The sequence below is a fragment of the Colossoma macropomum genome, unplaced genomic scaffold, assembly GCF_904425465.1.
Source record: "Colossoma macropomum unplaced genomic scaffold, Colossoma_macropomum, whole genome shotgun sequence".
NCBI lineage: Eukaryota > Metazoa > Chordata > Actinopteri > Characiformes > Serrasalmidae > Colossoma > Colossoma macropomum.
In genome coordinates this window covers 5,457,888-5,477,260 of record NW_023494799.1, presented here as the reverse complement: position 1 = coordinate 5,477,260, position 19,373 = coordinate 5,457,888, and the positions used below count along the sequence as shown (strand labels likewise).

Below are 19,373 nucleotides of genomic sequence, written 5' to 3'. Positions count from 1 at the left end.
GCAATGTAACAGCCCTCAAATAACACTGGATTTTTTACCGGCTTTGTACAGTACAGGCTTGCTAAAGAAAATTTCCCTTTGGACAGGTCTGTGCCCCCTGTCTGACTTGTCTGACCGCAGCAAGGACCCCAGGGCCTGCCCCCCCAGCACATACATCCATCACTGAGCTGTATGTGCCAGGCTGGTGAAGAACAGCGCAGGGCGTTCTGTATCGATTAGCAGCTTGTCCCCTGAACTCCAGCTGTCAGTCAGCTGGGAAGACTTGTCACCGGCAATGCTGGGCACAATTTCTTACAACCGCCGGCGAGCTGAGGATCATTTCAAAGCTCATAAGCTGCCTGTCCGCCTCAGTGGCTGCGAGAAGGTGTTGGGAACAAAAAAAGGGGGTCCATAAAACCATAAAACCAGAATTTTCACTTCTAAATCTACAGTTCTGCTAATTGCAGCTGCTGAGAAGTGCCTGTATAACCTGCTGTAGTGATCCTCAGCAGGCATTCTCTACAGGGCTGTTAAATCACCTCATGCAGCTTCTACTTCTGCTATTAGAAACTAAACAATGCTATAATGATGGACCTGCTTGGTGATCTCAACCACTGCAAAACTACCAAGAGAAGGAAAGAGCTACAGATGGAGAAACACCATCCTCATCATGAAGAGGATGAAAATCACAACAACATTTCAAATTCATTATCCAAACTCTGCCTTCTGTTCTTTTGTAGCTACTGCTGAGAGGTTAAACAAGCTTACAGAATGCTAGTAAGAATCTCACTCAACCTAATGAGAATTTATTTAACTTTTTTGGCCAAAATACGTAAATTCAAAGTATAATTAATTTTATATTGATATTTATTGTGTATATGTGTGAAAGGTGACACTGTTAGGATAGACTGAGTGTAGTTTTTTTTATGTAAACACGTTTTGTAGTGTTCAATACTGTTTTAGCAATGCTAGCTAACTACACTACCTGCTACGTTAGCCAGCTAAGTATTGTCTACCACTTTACAATATGATACATACTAGTTGGTCCCAATATTGCACTTGGCTAAAGAATCTGGTGAGATCTCCTGGCCTTTTGTAGCTGTAGGCATTAGGTACGCACTTCATCCACCTTATTTAATCTATAGCAATGGGAATGAATTCTCAGATAAACTTCATGTATCAGTGCAAAATTTTAGTATCAGCACAGCTCGAAGTTATAATTATGTTACAATTAGTGATGTCAAAGTTAACCCATTTGGATATTTGGATTTATGCAATTTTTTTTACTTATTTGGCTATTCGAATAAGGCATCAAACACGAATGTAAATGTTTTTTTTAGTTTTTAGATGTGAGTTTTAGTTTTTAGAACCTTATGAACGTGGCTAAAGTGAAGGTCACTGAAATGACCACAGGGAAAAAGACTGATGCTTTGCATCAATGACACTGTGTGCTGTCGTTTATTCATTAAAACATCGAATATTTTCTCTTTGGAGTTTGTTGAAATGGGACCAAACTGAATTTAGCTATTGCTTAAATGGGACAAAATACACTTGTTGGCAATCAGTATATTTTGGGGGTATAGCCTGTACGGGAAACACTGAAATCTAATTAAGCTCATTTTGTCCACTTATACAGCTACAACAAAATGCACAGCTTTCTAAATGAAAAATATCTTTCTTTAGGGTCAGTTTGAGCGAATAAGATAAATTGCGATTAACTACATAAAATAATGCGACTAATCATAATTCATTGTTTTAATCGTTTGACACCTCCTGTCATAATGCATTTTTATACACAATATTATGTTAAAATCTGTCACTTTCCTAAGGTGATGAGTTCTTACCGTCCTCGTCAGTGCGACAGGTGAGGGCCAGGCTTTCAGGTCCAGGCCCCATGGCGGTCGCGGCTGCCACGGTGATTTGGTACATCGTCCACTTCTCCAGCCGTTGCAGCGTTATCTGGCTGGAGGTGGGCGGCACCTGGAGCTCTTCGGCGAGTTCGGCTCTGCTCTCGGCTCCGCCCCCCACCATCGTGTAGCGCACTATGTACCCGGCCAGCGCCCCATTCTGGCTCTCCGCCGGCGGGGGGCGCCAACTTACCAACAGGGAGGTAGAGCTGGGGCTGGAGCACTTAATCTCTTGAGGGGGGGCGGAAGGCTCTGCTCAGGCAGGGAGGGGGGAGGAGGAGGAGGAGGAGGAGGAGGAGGAGGAGGAGGAAAGGAGGGGAGGGGCAGGGGGAAAAGGGAAGGTGGAAAACAAAAAACGAAAAGATGGGAAAGAGAAAAAGAAAATGATAAAAGGGAAAAACCAAACTGAAAAAAGACAAGCAACGACAATACTGAACGTAAAAATAACACGAACATAATAATAATAATAAAAGAAAACTGATTCAAAGGGCAAATGCAAATGTGAACAGAAGAGGAAGGTAACATGACATGCATAATAATGAAACATGAAGGACTACAAAACCAGGCTTGTTTTCAAAGGCAAGCCATCCCAAAGGGCTACAGTTTGACCCGGGATGTGCCAGCGCTGCACAGCTGGTGATGCCGACTGATAGATGTAGCAGGCAGTAACTGGCTTTGGCATGTTCAGTCCTGCACTGCTGCATATCACACTATAATTTCTTCTACATGGGCGTGAGATTGGATCTGTTTCAGTCTGTGCTCTTGGTACGGGTGAGATTTTATCGTCACCGGAGGAAAGCGACGCGCCGTATTATCGACATCCGAATGGATGTTTCTCAGCTCTGTGCTTGTGGTTCTCTTGTGGAGGTCTCTACCCGAGAACGTGAGAAATTACTACATGCGTGAGGTTCTAAATCAATATGATGGCTCGGTCTTAATCTCACTGACTGAAGCAGCCTGCGCTCTCAGAGCAACCGTAAACGCAGAGGCGCGAGCTTTAACCCAGCAGCCGTTCGGCCCCAAAAGGCTCTGTAGCTGCTTGTTTATTTTCTAAGCGTCACTTTTCAATGATTCGCTCCTCTTTCCGTCCAAAACTCGAATTACGTTTTTCAAAAGTAGCCCAGTTCATTATTACAGTGACACTTATCTCTACTAGTGAAGGCATGTGTTCAACCCAAACAACAAACAAATGATAAGGGCATTTCACGGAAAACAAATCAAGAGAAAAACATAATTGAAGTTTCAAGCGAACAGAACATCCCTCTGCAAAAAGCTGAAATTAATTCAAAACCGACTAAGGGATTACAGGAAAATGAATTTCGCTGCAAAATGAATAACTAGAAAGAAAAAACATTAGGATCCAAATGTCAACTCATAAGATACATGGAAAGCTTCGAACTGAAAATAAGAGCATTAAAAACAGCAGAACAAAACATTTTTTTCTGTACATCATACGTACCTGGCTTCCTTCAAACACAATTTTTTAAAAGACTTTCTTACCACAAGCACCCGACCGCAGGGAGACTACATTCCCTGAGCCGGTGGGTATCAACCCTCCCCCTCTGCGAAAAACTCTCAGTAAAATGCAGATGCTCTAAAAGCCCAATACGTTTATAGAACTCTGCAATGAGTGGGATATATGGTTCACGTTTAAATGTACAGAGTGAGGTTCAGGCTGGCCTGTGCTGGGCAGAGGGGAAGGACTGTCCCAGTGCTTTAGCCAGGACTGTACTCTACACTGTTTACTCCAGTCTGAGGGTCCACAAGGCTGAGAGAGAGACACTAGCACCGTATTTACCACCATCCAATGATGCCTTGACCCCTACACCTAAAACCCACCGAACCTTTTACGTCAGACAGAATCCCATTCCAATGTCCATCTGGTTAGTTCTGAAATGCAGAAACTTTTGGATTATCTTCATCTAAAGGTTTGTAGAAGATTGGCTTTGCTGGTCAATGCTCTGTCCTGCCAGGCATGGAAATGAGTCTGTTTGTTGGTCCAAGGTTTACCCTGTTGGCAGAATGAGGCCCAGAGGCCCAGAGGCCCTTTCGGCAGGCCCCCTAGCGACCATTCTGCAGGTAGAATGGAAATCAACTCTGATATTTTTTTTAATTAATATAACAAAATAACACATTTCCCTAAAACTCAGATTATCACTGTTGGCTCTCTTTGCTGGGCTGCTAGCGAGCAATGAGGGAGAGGGCAGGGGTGAAAACAATTCACACCTCTCCACAAAGATGGCCATTTCTAGCTGTTGTGACATTAATTTTTATCATGTGTAATTTTTATTAAACAGCATTTAAACCCAATAAAACACTTCCAGTTTTGCAAGTTATTTCCATCTAAACATATTTCAACAGGATTATTGAATAAAAAAATAAACAGTGCACAAACTGGGGGAGGTGGAAATTGTTTTGTAAACAAAAAAAGTGTTAAGTAAAGTTTACACAAACTACAAACTTTCAGGACGCTGTTCGAAAGCTATGACGTGAAATTTAAACTTAAGCTTGGGTAGCTGACTGAATAGCTATTCGGTCTCTGGATGGTGGTGGTCAGATTTGGACAGAATAACGTTAGGCTATACAGTCGGATCGGGACTCGTGGGGAGAACGTACTCAAAACTTTCAGGCCTGATTAAAGCTTTATTCTGTGCTGCCTCATAGACAAGCAAGGAGCCAGCAGCCAGCCATTAGACCAGGCCACTACCACTGCTGCATTCATTAATGTTAAGGCTGGGGGCAAAAAGCATTCGGCCATTCGTGCTCATGGCAGGCTAAACTGATCTGACCCGTCCCCTGACTCCTTTTATTTAATGCCTGCCACCAGCCCTTTGCAGTGTCTTGCGTTACATAAGAAGCTCTATTCACATCCCTGTTTATCGCAAACGGGTTTATTTTGTACAGCTTTAGCGGATTATCTCTCTCCGGCCCCCTTTCCTTCTTCAAGCGTATTCACAAACTCTTCAAATGTCAGAATCGATTGTCCGCTCTTCAGTTTTAGGGCAGAAAAGGGCTTTGATATCTGACGGTGACACGGCTGTCCATAGAGATCAGCTCATGGTAAAGCAGGGAAAGGAATCAATTGTTTATGGACCAGCGGTTGACATTTGTGCCAAAGAAACTATTAGTATTGTTATGATGATTATAAGCAGCAGTACTGGTAGCTGTCTTTTTTGGCACAAAATTCGGTGCTTATTCTTGCATATAAAATACAATAATCTCATTCATTTAGATAATTCCCTGAAACTCCAGGTCATATAGGATCGGGGGTACAGATGTCCTTCTTTTGCAAAACCAGCATTCATTAACTGTAATAATGAAGGAATTAATCCAGATGTGTGTTAAAAAATGTTCTAGTAGACTCAGAAACCTGCTGCAATTACAGTAAGTGGGAGGCTAAAGTGCTTGTTTGCCTAAACACAGAGGATTTAGAATCTGCCACTTTAATTTGAGCGATAGCACTGTGATGGCCCCTGGCAGCTTCAAGGTGTAATCTCTCATCGTGTAAACACGCCTCCATAGCCTCAGTGGCTTCTGCATCCATGGACATGAAACAGGATTCTTATCTACCCCTTGTTTTGCCCACTCTCTTCCATCTATTCCTTGAAGAACCCTTCCCAGCTCCAGCTCAGAGGGAAACGTCTTGCCTGGAGAACCAAAGGCCGATGCAAGGTCTCTGGAGTTCAGCTTGTGGACCCTCCGAGACCACGTCTGAAGTGAACGTCACTGTCTGAACAGCCACTGACTGGTAGAATCATTATCCCAGGAGGCCACAGTCTCAGCCGTCCAGCTGGCCAGTCTAAGAGTGTCTATCTCTCTAACCCCCAGGACGTCCCCCATTGTCAAGAGGTAATCAGCCTTTTCGATTAAGTTTCAATGGCCAGGATAAGTCCTACTCAATGCTTTCATTGGAGGGGCGCTTAAAGGGGGTTAAAGAGTACTCTTCGCCTGTCAGTGGAGGCTTTGGTTGGTGACTATAGGCCCACACTGGCCTAAAAGGGTGGCCCCCGGGTACGCTGTACCCCCAACATTCTGGAGACACTATACTGTACCATAAAGAAAAAGAAAACACAAGATTTACTCTTCTTTCTCACGTTCATGAAGAAGTCCAGCTTGCCACTCTGCTTCCATTTGAAACCAGGCTTGTATCCAACTCCTTGCAGACAGAAGTAAGAAGCTTCCAATCCTAATGGTCATTTAGTCTGACCCATTAGTGTTTAAACACATGTGAGCGCCTGAGGAGATGCTGGTAAACATGGAGGCCTCTCATTACAGCCGGCGTAAATGTGTGAACACGTGCAGCGATCCGATGCGGTGTGCGTGTAATGAAGGCGCCCGGTGGTGCCACACTGAGGAAATTGGATTTATAGCTCGCGGGGAGAAGGAGAGGAAAAGGATGGAAGTCTTCTATCTCTCCGTTTGCACCACTCGTGACTGCCCGTTTGTTTGCGTTTGGGGAGACTGCTTCGTTTAGGGTGGTCAAACTCTCTATTCCTCTCCCTATTTGCTCCATTACCACTGAAGCGGGGAAGCTCTGTCTTCCAGAGGCAGACGGCTAAGCATGTCAGGCTTTAGTGGATACCTCACTAAGAGCAGCCAGGAGCAGCTTGTCCGACTTTAATCTAGTGTCCACTAGTGGCTAAACTCAACTTTGTCCTCATTTGGTGGGCAGAAAGCTTTATATGATGAACTAATATTGTCTTTTGGAGGTTTTAATCTATTAGTTTTGCCCAATATTTTATTTTGAATGTTTCTAGTGTCCGTCTGTCAGTATTTGTCAGGTGTTTTTTGCGGTTCAGAAATGATATCATCGGTCAAATCATCTTAAACCTACTGAACTTATCTAATATTTGTCAGTTTGAGATTTTTGTAAGAACATTATAAGATTATTCACATTTTTACTCCTTTTATGTAGAGAAACTGTTGAAACAAGCAAGATTATCTACATTACATCTAGAAAACAAGCGAAATGATCTGCTAATAAATCTAATTTCAGTAGACAGAATGACTTAAAACAAGTAATAGCATCTAGTTTGAAGTTGAATAATCCTATAATATTTTAAAAATGAGAAATGTTAGATATATTGGCTAAATTTAAGATGTTTTCTCTCGTGAAGACATAATTTTTTGCAGTGCAAGCAATCATTTTAGGATCTATAAGTGCCTACATTGCTCATTTTTATTTCTCCACTGTGGCTGGCCTAACGGCATTTTTTGGCTTCCATAACTTGTTACATTTCAAGTATTAAATGAATAGCTTTGTTAATATAAAAAATCCAATTTAATGAAAAATAAAAACTATCGTTGGCCAAATTTCGCAAGCATGTCACGAACACATTTGCTTTCAAAAGTTCACCTGCCATATGAATAATTCTAATTCATATAGTGTGGATTAAAATGCTATAAACCAGGAGCAACGATTTATAACATGGTAAAAAAGCATGTTATTAAATAATAAACTTGTATCTCTCGGCTTCAAACAAGTTGCTTTGAAACATATTAGCATCATATTAGAATCATTTTATGCATGTACTTGCAACAAAATTGGCTTTACATTACGGAAAACAGTGATTGCAGACTTTTGAACGGTTGTGTATGCTGCAGACTCAAAATGCCTACGTGCATGTACATGCGGCCCACTGATCTAATCTCAACCGCTGTCAAAAAACTGTGCTTATGATAGCAGCGTGGTGGACCCTGGCAGGAGCTCCATCCGTGCATGTGGAACACGAACAAGCCGAAGCATGTGGAGGGAGAGAGATTTCCCTCGGGCTCACACATCTCACCATCAGGCTTCACCGATTCACCAGTGATTTATGTCAGATAGGTTACATACGCAGTGATAAAAATGCTAGAAATATATCAACGTATAAACAGCAGCTCTAGAGTGGCTGTCTGATGAAGATGAAGCTCGCTAGCTAGAGAAAAAGTGCAGTGGCCAGCTGGACTTCTTCCGAACAGTGATCCACTTACCTCTCAGGAACCCACACTATAATGTTAGTTTGCGTGTTTTGCGTGGTGTGTCGCGCTGTATAGGGACTGACTGTTCGAGTCTATGACCTTCCTGACCTCTGTCTCAGAGTGACTCGGCTCTTATTTAGGTTTCTGCTTGAGGGAGGACTCTCTGTCCGTCTTTGAGGCCCTCCATTAAAGCCCTTGTGGACCGTAGTCGTGCAGGCCCAAGCAGAAGGCTACAACTGTCCCCCAGAGATACTTACTCTCACCTTTAGTTTAATGGATTTTCTTTGGTAATGCTAAGTGCTGTGCTGCTGCTGCTGCTGCTGGGGGCTGAGGTTGCTGACTGTCGTGACAAAACAAAAGAAAGGAAAAGAAAACAACAAAATCGAGGGCAAAGGAACTCACTGAAAGCTGTCCTCTGATGTGAAGTGAACCATATGTGTCTCATAAAAAATCATAAATTGAAAGAAGAAGAAAAAACAAAAGCAAACCAAAATCTCTCAAAAGTGTTTTTATCTGACACTGAAAGAAACAAAGAAAAGCCAGGTGGTATCAAGCCATACTGAGGGAAGCTTTTGTTTCATTTCAGTGGGGAACAAAGTGAAAACACAGATATAACACAGACACACATATATAGGGATGAAGGTATAGTAAGCTAGAAAGTATATCCAAGCTATTTGTAGATCATTGTTCCAGAAATAAAACATAAAATCAAATGCGAGACATTTAAAAGAGACACGAAATCACAGACACATATAGAGGATGGAGCAGATGGATGTACACAGGTTAGGTCATGCCTGGGCCTGGGCCTGGGCCTGGCCAGTGAGGTCGGGGAGGGGATGCAGTAACAGGCTCTCCAGAGCGCCCCCTTCAGGCAGGTGAGGAGTGGTGCATGCAGCCTGTGGTGTCTATCGCTCAAGCTTGTGACTGTGTGTGTAACTGCTGTGGATTATTGTCCCAACACACACCCTACTCACACCTGCACAGGTACTAAAATCAACAAGCTGCACTGGTAAGAACAGAAGAGCGTGTTAAAAACAGATTGGCTCCTGCTGCCGCGGCTTTCTTCCACGCTTTCTCTCGTCAGGTGTACCGCTTGTGTCTGTGGTTCATGTGATCCAATTCAAACTGATATAAAACTGAAAAAAAGAGGCCAAAAAAGCCACATTTTGCAGCACAATTGGGATTGTGCTCTTCAATATTGTGCAAATGCAAAACTTTTTGATCTAAAAAACACATTACGGTTTAAAAAAGTAGAAATAGCTTTTATTTACGAAATTTAATGCTGTAAAAATATGAAATTTTGCAAAATAACTGAAATTTTATATATATATATATATATATATATATATATATATATATATATATATATATATATATATACACATATGAACTTCAGTTCTACGTTTTGTTGACGTGTATAGTTACAAGAAAAAAAAACATGAAGAAAATATAAAAAATTGCCAGATTTTACTTTACAAAACTAAAGCCATTCCTATTTACAAAAGAATAGCTCATTCTGTAAATATCACTTTTGCAGTATAGCAGAAACTTTGCTCTACAAAACTATAAGCATTCATATCTATAAGAAAAGAGCACATGCAAAGCCGAATTCTGTAGCCTGACTAAAATTTTCAGTCCACATGAACTCAGCAGACACTGGATAACATCTCGAAGGTGCCCACAAGCATTGAATATTTGATTACTTGGGCATCTACTCCAATTCATGATGTCAGTGAGCGAGAGTGTATTTTTAGGCTGCGGTGCTTGAATAATTCACCGCTCCTCCCGGCGCGCAGACCGCCTGGCAGCGGGACTCCAGCGGCCGCTGACTGCGCGGCCTTCAGTATTACCCAGCGAGAGAGCGGACGCAGTGGAAAGCCGCGGCAGACGCCGGAGTCAATGACATTTTGTGCATTTCGGTCGCGAGGGAGGAAAAAGTGCACTCGCTGTTGACAAATGAATAAGAAATATAAACAGAGCAGTGGGGAAGGGGGGCAGCGCTGCACTTGTCTCCAATCAATCTGCCCGCATTGATTTGCTTGTTTCACATTTGGGAAATCTCGGAAAGTACAAATTGCGGCAGACGAAAACCAAGAGGGGACAAAAACAAAAAAAAAGAAGGGTGGAAAAGAGTGCAGGGCAACAGCCAGTGACACCACCCTCACCAAGGGGGGAAAGAATCCATTAAACTAAACAATTCACCCATTTTTTTTTTTTTTAAATCTTATTCATAAACCCCTACCCACTGAGAGACACATGTGAGATACACATATTGACGTTAAGCCTTTTCACATCATCAAAATCAGCCTGTTTGTCGTTACGGGGAAAGAAATGGTCAGTAATTACGTTGAGAACACAACAATCAATCAAAGTCATTGTAAAAGAACAGAGGTAGCGTGTTGGCATGCATTTGATTACATAGTAAACAATGAGTTATTCTGAAACACTAGTGGCAAATTTTACAGCTCGAAACATGTTGTGCACATCACATGCATTCAATCATTCGCTCACAGGAGTACAGCAAACGCCTGAAAGGCGATGCCAGCCACCTGCTTTAAAGCCCTTGTCAGAATACATCTCTCCTGGTGCTGCGCGAGGGAGCTAGACAAAAGTTCATGTCCTTAAAACATATCTACTTCCAAGAGATACAAATACACTGTTAGTATCTACTCTTGACATTTCCAGATCCCTGATTTGGGCACTGTGGGAAGCACACATCGCCTACAAACACATATCAGTCAAAACAGCACAGCAGAGTTCACCCAACCTCAGCCGTTTATGAAAGCAGCAAAATGAAAAAGAAAGTTAAAGCAGTACATACTGGCTTGCGATGTCTTCTGGGAGATTTCGTTGGTGAAGGCACCAGTGCCTTTCTTAGATATGGCGGCCAGGGAGAAGTAGTACTCCGTGTTCGGCCGTAGACCTTCCACCATGTAGGAGGAGCTCGGGCCGAACGTTTTCATTATCTGTTCGTTAGGGAACAGTATGTGAAACCACAGCGGAGAAAAGGTACAGAGAAATTGTACTGAAGTGAAAGTACGAGTACCGCTAATCAAAATGCTGCTCAATTCAAAGTGAAAATTATATATTTGAGTGAAAGTCACTTTCATTTAGACATACATTTAAAAACATACTTAAGTACATGAAAGTGAAACACAATACATTTGAAGTTTTCTTTGTTTGAATTTTATTTGTTAACATGCTTGTTTGAAGTTTCATTTTACACTGATATGAATGTTTTTTCTCTCGGAAATGTGACAAGTGTTCAATTTCAATCATACTTGAGTAAAGTACAAAGCTTTTAACATAATGCTTAAGTACAGTAACCAAGCACAATTACTCAAGTATTTTCCAGCCCTGGAGGACACATTATATTAAAGAGATTCAGGCCAATGTCCAGTGTAGTTGTCCAGAAGTTTATGGAAGTTTATGGAACATCTCAAACTAAAAACAAACCAAGCCAAATACAATTAGGTTCAATTAGTTCAGGGATGTCCAGTCTTATCTGTCAGTCTTATCTGTAACCCTGAGTTCACACCGGCAGCGACTTTTTTGCCTCGGCGCCTAAATTGCTGATGGCTTGTCGCCTGTGGGCGTTTCTGAACTCGAACAGACTGTTGGTTACTGACGCCAAGCACGAATCAGATGCGTTCCCACAAAAAATAAAACTCCAGGTGAGAAATTGCTTGTGTGCTTATTTTTATTTCATTCCTTTTGTGTTTGCAGTCAGTATGTGAAAAAAACAGTATCTGATGTTTGCGATTACTATTTGCGGCAAAAGCACCGTCGTCATTCTCTCTAGTAGGAACAATTATCTAGAATTATCTAAAAAAGGAGCGAACCGTTTCACAGTGCTCAATGCTCAATTCCTATTGGTAATCGCCACATCGCTTCGCACCTTATTTGCATAAAGTTAAACTCCATTCAACTTTGTTGCATTGCTGACTCCGCCCACTTCACATCACTAACGTCCGTGCTACCTCCTGTCACCAAAAATTGCCAGCTCTCGTTGAAAAAGAATGACCTCTGGCTGCCTTGTTGAGTCGCTGCCGGTGTGAACGCAGGGTGAAGGACAGATTTTAGTCCAATTAAACAGGAGCATAAGAAGCCCAAAGGCTATGGCTGATATCATCCCAATACCGATATCGATTGATACCGATTTGCCACCCCTAGTACAGACCCAAACAGAAGACAAGATATTCTGGAGAAAAATAATAATTATTTTTTATAATTACATTAATAAACCGGAGAACATCTGCTTTAATTTCTTTATCTGCCTTCAAACTAGGGGTGGATGATATGATATGCTGAATTATGTTATGGCAAGCTATTCTGAGGATGATGCTGGCAAAGTCAGTACTTCCACAACACTACTCAACTACGTTTTTCATTCAAAAGAGGTTTAGCTAGAGCTCTCATGTGTTGTTTCAGTCTAAAGTGATGCTGTCGTGATCAAGAGTTCAAATCATAGTGATCCCAGTGATACTAGGTGTCCAAAAGACCATAACCCTCCCAGCTCAACTACAAATAGTGCATCACAGAATATATAACACCGACTTTTCTGACTGCAAATGTTTCAGTACTGGCAGACTGTGACCATTCTTATTTACCAAACTTCATAAAAACTAAATATGATGTCGTCAAGTATCGTAATATTAAATTATTGCCACATTGCCTGCCAATACTTCAAATAACTGACCAGGCAGGCTTGCATATGGTTGGAATGAAAACCTACTACTGCTCCAGCTCTTTGTAGATAAGACTGGACATCCCTGCCTTGGTTTGAAGATTTTGGCATCGCTTTGGCTCAGCAGTAATTCTAATGGTCTCTATAAAATATGCTGGCAGGTTTAGGAGAGTGTATTGAACAGATGCTGGAAAATTTAGAGCACGTACCAAGTTCCCTTGACTGCCTTCTTTATAACGCAGCTCATAACTGATGATTCCCTCTTTCTCAAACGCCGGCTCCCAGGTCAGCTCGATGGCGGTATCGGACACCTCACCGATCTGAAACCTGGACGGCTGTCCGGGGACTAAGAGGCGGGGCAGCGTGAGAGTGTGACACAAAATCAGAACAGAAACACATGGACAACAGTGCATTTAGCCAATAAGTCGTCTATGGACTGCTATTATTGATCTTGCACATAAAACTGATTGCCAAAAAAGGTCTGCACCACTTTCCATGGTCCATGGAGTCATCAGTGGCTTGTAGGAATGATCTAGCTACAATAACGTCCAAATTACAAACACATTTTTAACAGATACTGTTTTGCCGTCGTGAAAACACTACATGGGTAACTGCACGGATGAACAGAGTACTAACCTCCTTGCAGCACTTTGACGTGAATGGGATCAGAAAACGGTCCGTCCCCCACTGAAGTAAAGGCCAGCACCCGTATGGTGTACGTCTCTGAGGCCACCAGGTTCTGAATGGTTGTGATCATGCTATCCTGTACATTGTGGATCTGCCACATGTTCATAGACTGAGAGGGGTCCATTGTGTAGTAGACTCTGTAGCCCTTAATTTGGCCATTGGGCTCCTCTGGCTCCTCCCAACGTACCATCATGGTACTGTGGGAGATAATTCTGGCCTGGATGTTCCTGGGAGGGCTAGCAGGAGCCTGCTCTCCTGTTCTAGCTTCAACCGGCTCGCTGGCAGGACCCTGGCCGATGGTGTTGACGGCAGAGACGCGGATTTCGTACTCGGTGTTGGGGGAAAGGCCGCCGATGCTGTAGCGAGTGGTGGCGATGGACTCCATGGTTTCGAACTTGCTCTCTGGAGCCTTAGCGCGGTACTGGATATTATAATGCAAAACAGGCTCGGGATTGCCACTGTCCCAGGTGATGGTGATGCTCGTTGCCGTGGTTTCAGTAACTATCGGAGTACCTGGTGGCTTGGGCAGAGCTGGAAGGAAAAGGTAATAGTCCTGCTTTACCAGCACAATCAATGCACAGGAATCCATCAAATTATCTGACTACTGCACAACCACAACCATCACTGATGAAATAAGACCAGAAATATACGTGTGCCGAATTGTAAACATGTGCAGGCACAGACGTTAGCATAGGCATCTGCTGACGTACTTGCATGTACCGTTAATTTTCTGAAGTAAAACTGAAATAGAACATGAAATGAATAAAGTTTGAAATGGCAACCCCTGTTCAAGCCTTGTGTCTCTGTAGTAGACAGAGAATGGACAGAAGAACTATGTTGGCCCTGATATTTTTTGTAAAGTTTTGTAAAAGAAGAGGGGTCATAAAAATGCTTGTAAGGACGCACCGATAGGGGTATTTTGGGCTGATGCCGATATCAAATACTTTCCATGCACATTTCTGTTAATGCCGATACATAAGCATTTTATAAAATGTAGATACTGGGACGACCTGCAACTGCACTGCAAAGAAATGTAAAAATATTTTGTAGAGGTTCAGTCAACAGAACAAAATGCAGATCTTTTAGCGCAGTAGCCCAGGGTCGCCTGAATGTCTTGCTCTTCTGGAGCACAATAAAGATCAATAGCATCAAAAATATGAATCATAGTCAATTCACTACACTGCAATAATGGTATCTTGTCAAGTGAAATGATTTTGAATTCTAGTCAATATATCTAATTTGTGCCATTTTGAGATGGTTGTGCACTTATTATAAGATTACATTGCTTATTTTTAGACAATTTTTACTTGTGTCAGGTAATTTTATCAAGGAAAATTATCTCACTATACTGGCAGATTTCAAGCAGATTTCTTAAAACAGGCAAAATTATCTTCCAATACAGTAAAATAAACTTCACTTAACAAAATTACTTAAAAGTAAAAATCTAGTAACACAGTGAATATATTAAGTGGCAATCTCAACAGGAGAAATATTAGATTTATTGACTATATTTATGATAATTTTACTTGACAAGACACCATCCATTTTTTGCAGTGTAACAGCGATATTTTTATTTATTTATTATTTTTTAACAATATGATACCGATATATGGGCTCCAACACCATCTTGTGCCACCGGAAGGATAAGTGGCTTAGAAAACGTGTGTCTGTGTGAGTGTCGTACCGATATCATCATGCATTTCCACATTTAATAACGAACCTTCTTGACCAAACAGTCATATTTTTTCATATACATTTTAACTGACATGGTATCATTTCATTGCGTTTTGGGTCCTCACCATGCTTCTAATCAACTAATCAGCGTTTGCATTGTGCAAAGGGTAGTTAAGATTTGGAGATGTGCCTGTCGGCTCGTTCTTTTGCGTATTACAGAATACATACCATATATATATACTGTATACATACGTAAAATCGGTTTATGTGCATATTTACAGACGTTTACCTCAGCATTAATACAAAACTCAACACGTTCGGTGTGAATCCCTTCAGTGAAGTGAGAGAAGCAAGTCCCCTCTTACATTTGACGATGATTTGGGACACGGCCTCGATGATCCCCAGGCTGCTCATGGCCACGCAGGTGTAGTTTGCTGACTCGCGCACGTTGTTGAGTTCCAGAACGTTCCGTCCCACCGGCATGTCGTCCTCTGGCGTCAGGTCCTCAGAGTTGAGCATCCACTTCACGTAGGGCATGGGGGAGCCCACGGCCACGCAGGTGATGTTTACGCTGCCGCCCGGCATGATCTCGTGACTGGCGGGCAAGATGGAGAAACGAGGGGGGACTCGGCGGACTGCAAACGCCAAGAAAAGGATGGAAAACGAGAAAGAGAGAGAGAGAGAGAGAAAAAGAGAGAGAGAGAGAGGTGACAAGACAGGGCGATGAAAATGAGTCCTTCTTTAGAGCAAAAACGTTGTCTAAAGAGAGGACAACAAATCATAAAAAGTGAGACTTGTAGAAAGTAAAGAAACTCTAAAATTATATAAATCAAAATAAGGATAAAGAAAAACTAAACTAACAGAACTGCTTCACCGACAATATAGATTGACATTAAAGCAACAGATTCATAGCAACAAGGTTCCATTGACTAATATTTGATCCATCACAGCACATTTAATTACACAAAAATCTATTATGAGTTTCTCATCTCTTAAATCTGAACCTCTGTGTGAAATGCATGTAAACCAAACGCTAAATGAAGTGTGAATTAGTGTAAAAAGGAGGCAGCTACGCTCATACGTAGCTCCACGCTGTGTAGGCCAGCAGGAGATGGCTCATAGAAGCTTCTCCTACTGTAATTAGATCAAAAACGTAGTGTCAACCGTTCTAATCTCTACCTACACTTGAAAAGATGTACATATGTGGCTGTATATTTATGTATGTGCCTGCGCACAATCAGTCCTCTAGCCTAAAGATGAGAAACCTTAATCAGATTTTTGTGATTGAGGGTAAATCAACTGGACAAAGCCTCTTTAAAATCTGACACGGTTCCATTGATAGATGCAGCTATCATTTTCACAGACATCATGCATAAATAGGTAGAGAAGAAACAAAGAGTAAATGGAACAAAAGAAACAAAACAAACCAGATAGAGAAAGAGATTTGAGCTAAAAATGCATAGAGGAATGTAACTGAAGGGTCGCTAGCATGCCCAGACAAAGACGACTGAACAGGAAGAGGAGGAGGAGGAGGAGGAGGAGGAGGAGGAGGAAGGAGAGGAGGAAGGAGTAGAGAACGCGCACAAGAGAGCGAAGGGTGGGGGACCCACTTCAATGCTGAGAAAGATTCATTTGTCTCTCCAGCCAGTGGGACTTAATGTGACACAAACTTTATCACATTGCAGTCCTGGCCAGAAGTTGTAACGCAGAATAAAATCTATGTAACAACATCGGGAAAAGTAGAGTTTAACTCCAACTAGCTGTCACATATAAAAAGAAAGGGTTATTTACAAACTCAAGGAACAAAAAATATGTACATGAATGAAGGAGTACATGAAAGGGAGTGCGCTACTCTACAATGGGAACGATTCAGCACCTCTACCACAAAAAGGCTGCCAAAGCTACACATGAAAGTCAGGATGAGTGAGGATGCCGTGAGGAGAAAGTAGAGGAGAGGGGAGGCTTTTTTTTATAGAGGATTTGGGGTCAGCCAGGCTGCGGACCACGGCCTTTTCATAACCTGTCCAGCTTTTCCATTCCTGGTATCTTTGAATTGCTGTTCACTGTTTATTCACATGAATGTCATTCCGCTTTTGCCGTCCTGCGTAATTATAGCAGGGAAGACGAGGATGAGTGTGTGGAGACATACGCAAATCAAAAGATGGGACCGGTTTTCAACTATGCATCATCAAAGGAACAGGCTAATATCAACATGAGCAGTGGACCGGTCAGATTAATTAAACTAAACGTAGTTGATTGAAGTCTAAAGCTGGCTTTACATGATGAGACATTTATACAACTTTAGTTGGTTGAAAGTTGCGTGAAAGCCTTCAAATTCCTTGTTTGATGCTCAGCTAAAACAGCTGCAACAGGTTTTACTGAACAGCAAATTCATTACCATCACTAATATGACTGGCCGAGTGCTAAATATAATGATAATATACAGCTTGATGACACTAAACATATAATATCCATGAAATAATGTTGCTTATTTGCTGGTAGTCAGTTAGCCTAAGAAGCTAGATAGCCAGGGAGTCATCTCTTTGTTCCTAGCCTCCTTAACTTGCTCAATTTCTAAGAAGCAGACCCATGTTCCCCAAGTCCTATAAAGTTTTGCAATGCAAATTAGCTCAGTGAATGCATCCCTTAAAAAAAATAAAAATCTATTTCTTTTTGTCGCTTGTAGATATGAAATCGGAAAAACCCAACCAAGACCTCACGAACACTTTCATAGCTCTGCATAATGTATCATATTGAGGTTTGATGTTTTATATAAAGAGCCAAGGGGGCAGAGGGCATATATGGAAATATAAGTACGCTCCCTTAGTAAGCCAACGCTAACATGAAAGCTATCTGATAAGTGGCTGGTGCTTCTGCAATGTTATCCTGCTGTCATTGCCATCAATGTAACTACATAATTAACCCTTTAGAATCTCAGACTAATGCTGCGTTCACGGTAGCGGTAGACGGATGACGGCAAACGGGATATTCTGTTGTTTTTAGCAGAGCCGCAACGGAAAACGTAGACCGTAGACTGCTGCGGTGAGCGGAACGCTCCATAAAGAGTTTTAAATTTACCAAGTTTTGCCATCAAAAGCCACGATGGAATAAACTGGATGTTGATTTTTTTGGAGAGCCACGGATGCTAAAGTCTCAGTGTTGAATTCCAGACGAACCCAGTATTATTAAAAAATAAAAGTGTCCTTCTGACTTTTTCCACCTAAATAAACAAACAGTATACACTGCTAAAGCTCTCCTATGCTAATCGATTTCAATCGGCAACACAGTCACCACGGCAATGTCTGGATAGATTCATGCCGCCATCGGCCACGTGCCACTGTGATGTGTGGAATGACTTATTTCAATGCAAACGTGAACGCAGCTTTATTACATTCTAAGGCTCATTATTTGGTAACTGCGATATCCAGCAGCTCAGTTATTTCCATGAGTGGAGCCTAGCTATTCGAGGGGTTACTTTCCTCCTCTCGACACGCCCTAATCTACACAGAAAATGAGTTAATGGCACAATAATGGCTACTAGTCTTGCTGACTAGTGGAATAACTGTGCTTGTTTTATATGATTATTTTGGTCTGTGTAACTACAACGTATTAAAATTCTGTTTTATGCAACTCACAACCTGCAACTAGCATGAACGTTTCACCATCTAAAGCCAGCCTGACTTTGCTTTAAAACTGGAGTTTGACTGGTTTCCTTAAGAACCGGCAAGACAGCCTCTGCAGTGAACACAGAAAACATCTTGTGAGCGGAGCTGAGGGGACCGTGGACCAATGAGGGGGTCATGTCTCAAAGGTGAAGGGAGAGGGAGAACAAGGGCAAGAGCGAGAGGGAGAGAAAGAGGAGCATGGAGGTTGAGGTGCTAGGGCTAGTTAAAAAAAAGAATAGAAAAGAAAAGCAAAAGAAAGAAAAAAAACACAATGACACCGAAAGGACAGAGACAACAGGTGGAGACGGGACACGAGGCAGAACAAGAGTCCAGCAGCAGGACAGCGGACAGAAGGGACGGGACAGACCTGGGTGAACTTTTGAACATCTACTTGGGGCTGGAAACACGACAGGGACAACAAGGAGGGGCGTAGAGGGGAGAAGAGCAGGGCACAGAGGAGAGCCGGTCCGACTTCCAAAATCATGATTTCTCCCACAGAGGGGCTTGAAATCCGAGATCAGATTGCTGACGAGTTCTTGAGGAGACGGCGGCCCAGGAGGACAGAACCGCTTAGAAATCTACCAGGATGATCCAGATGGGCTTCAACCAACATGCGCACATGTCGCAAATGTACAAAATATATGATAAACAGTACATTATACGCTCACATCTTCAACTATACATAGTTTATATGGTATATAACACCCACTGCACATCTTTTATATTACTTGCACATTGTACATATAGTTCCAATGCTTGTTCATATTTCTATATTAATGGAATTCCACTTGCCGAACAAAAGATTCTGATTCA

General features: G+C 42.1%; 1 protein-coding gene across 1 annotated transcript in view; it reads right to left on the bottom strand.

Annotated features, from left to right (window-relative positions):
• Positions 1-19,373, bottom strand: part of ptprsa (protein tyrosine phosphatase receptor type Sa) — a 358,543-nt gene that overhangs the window by 89,640 nt on the left and 249,530 nt on the right. Inside the window, exons 8-12 of the mRNA XM_036587418.1 lie at positions 15,261-15,530; positions 13,171-13,752; positions 12,744-12,880; positions 10,669-10,813; positions 1,824-2,138 (exon numbers count right to left, since the gene is read on the bottom strand). Of these exons, the coding sequence (XP_036443311.1) occupies positions 1,824-2,138; positions 10,669-10,813; positions 12,744-12,880; positions 13,171-13,752; positions 15,261-15,530 (1,449 nt within the window). The remainder of the gene's footprint in view (positions 1-1,823; positions 2,139-10,668; positions 10,814-12,743; positions 12,881-13,170; positions 13,753-15,260; positions 15,531-19,373) is intronic.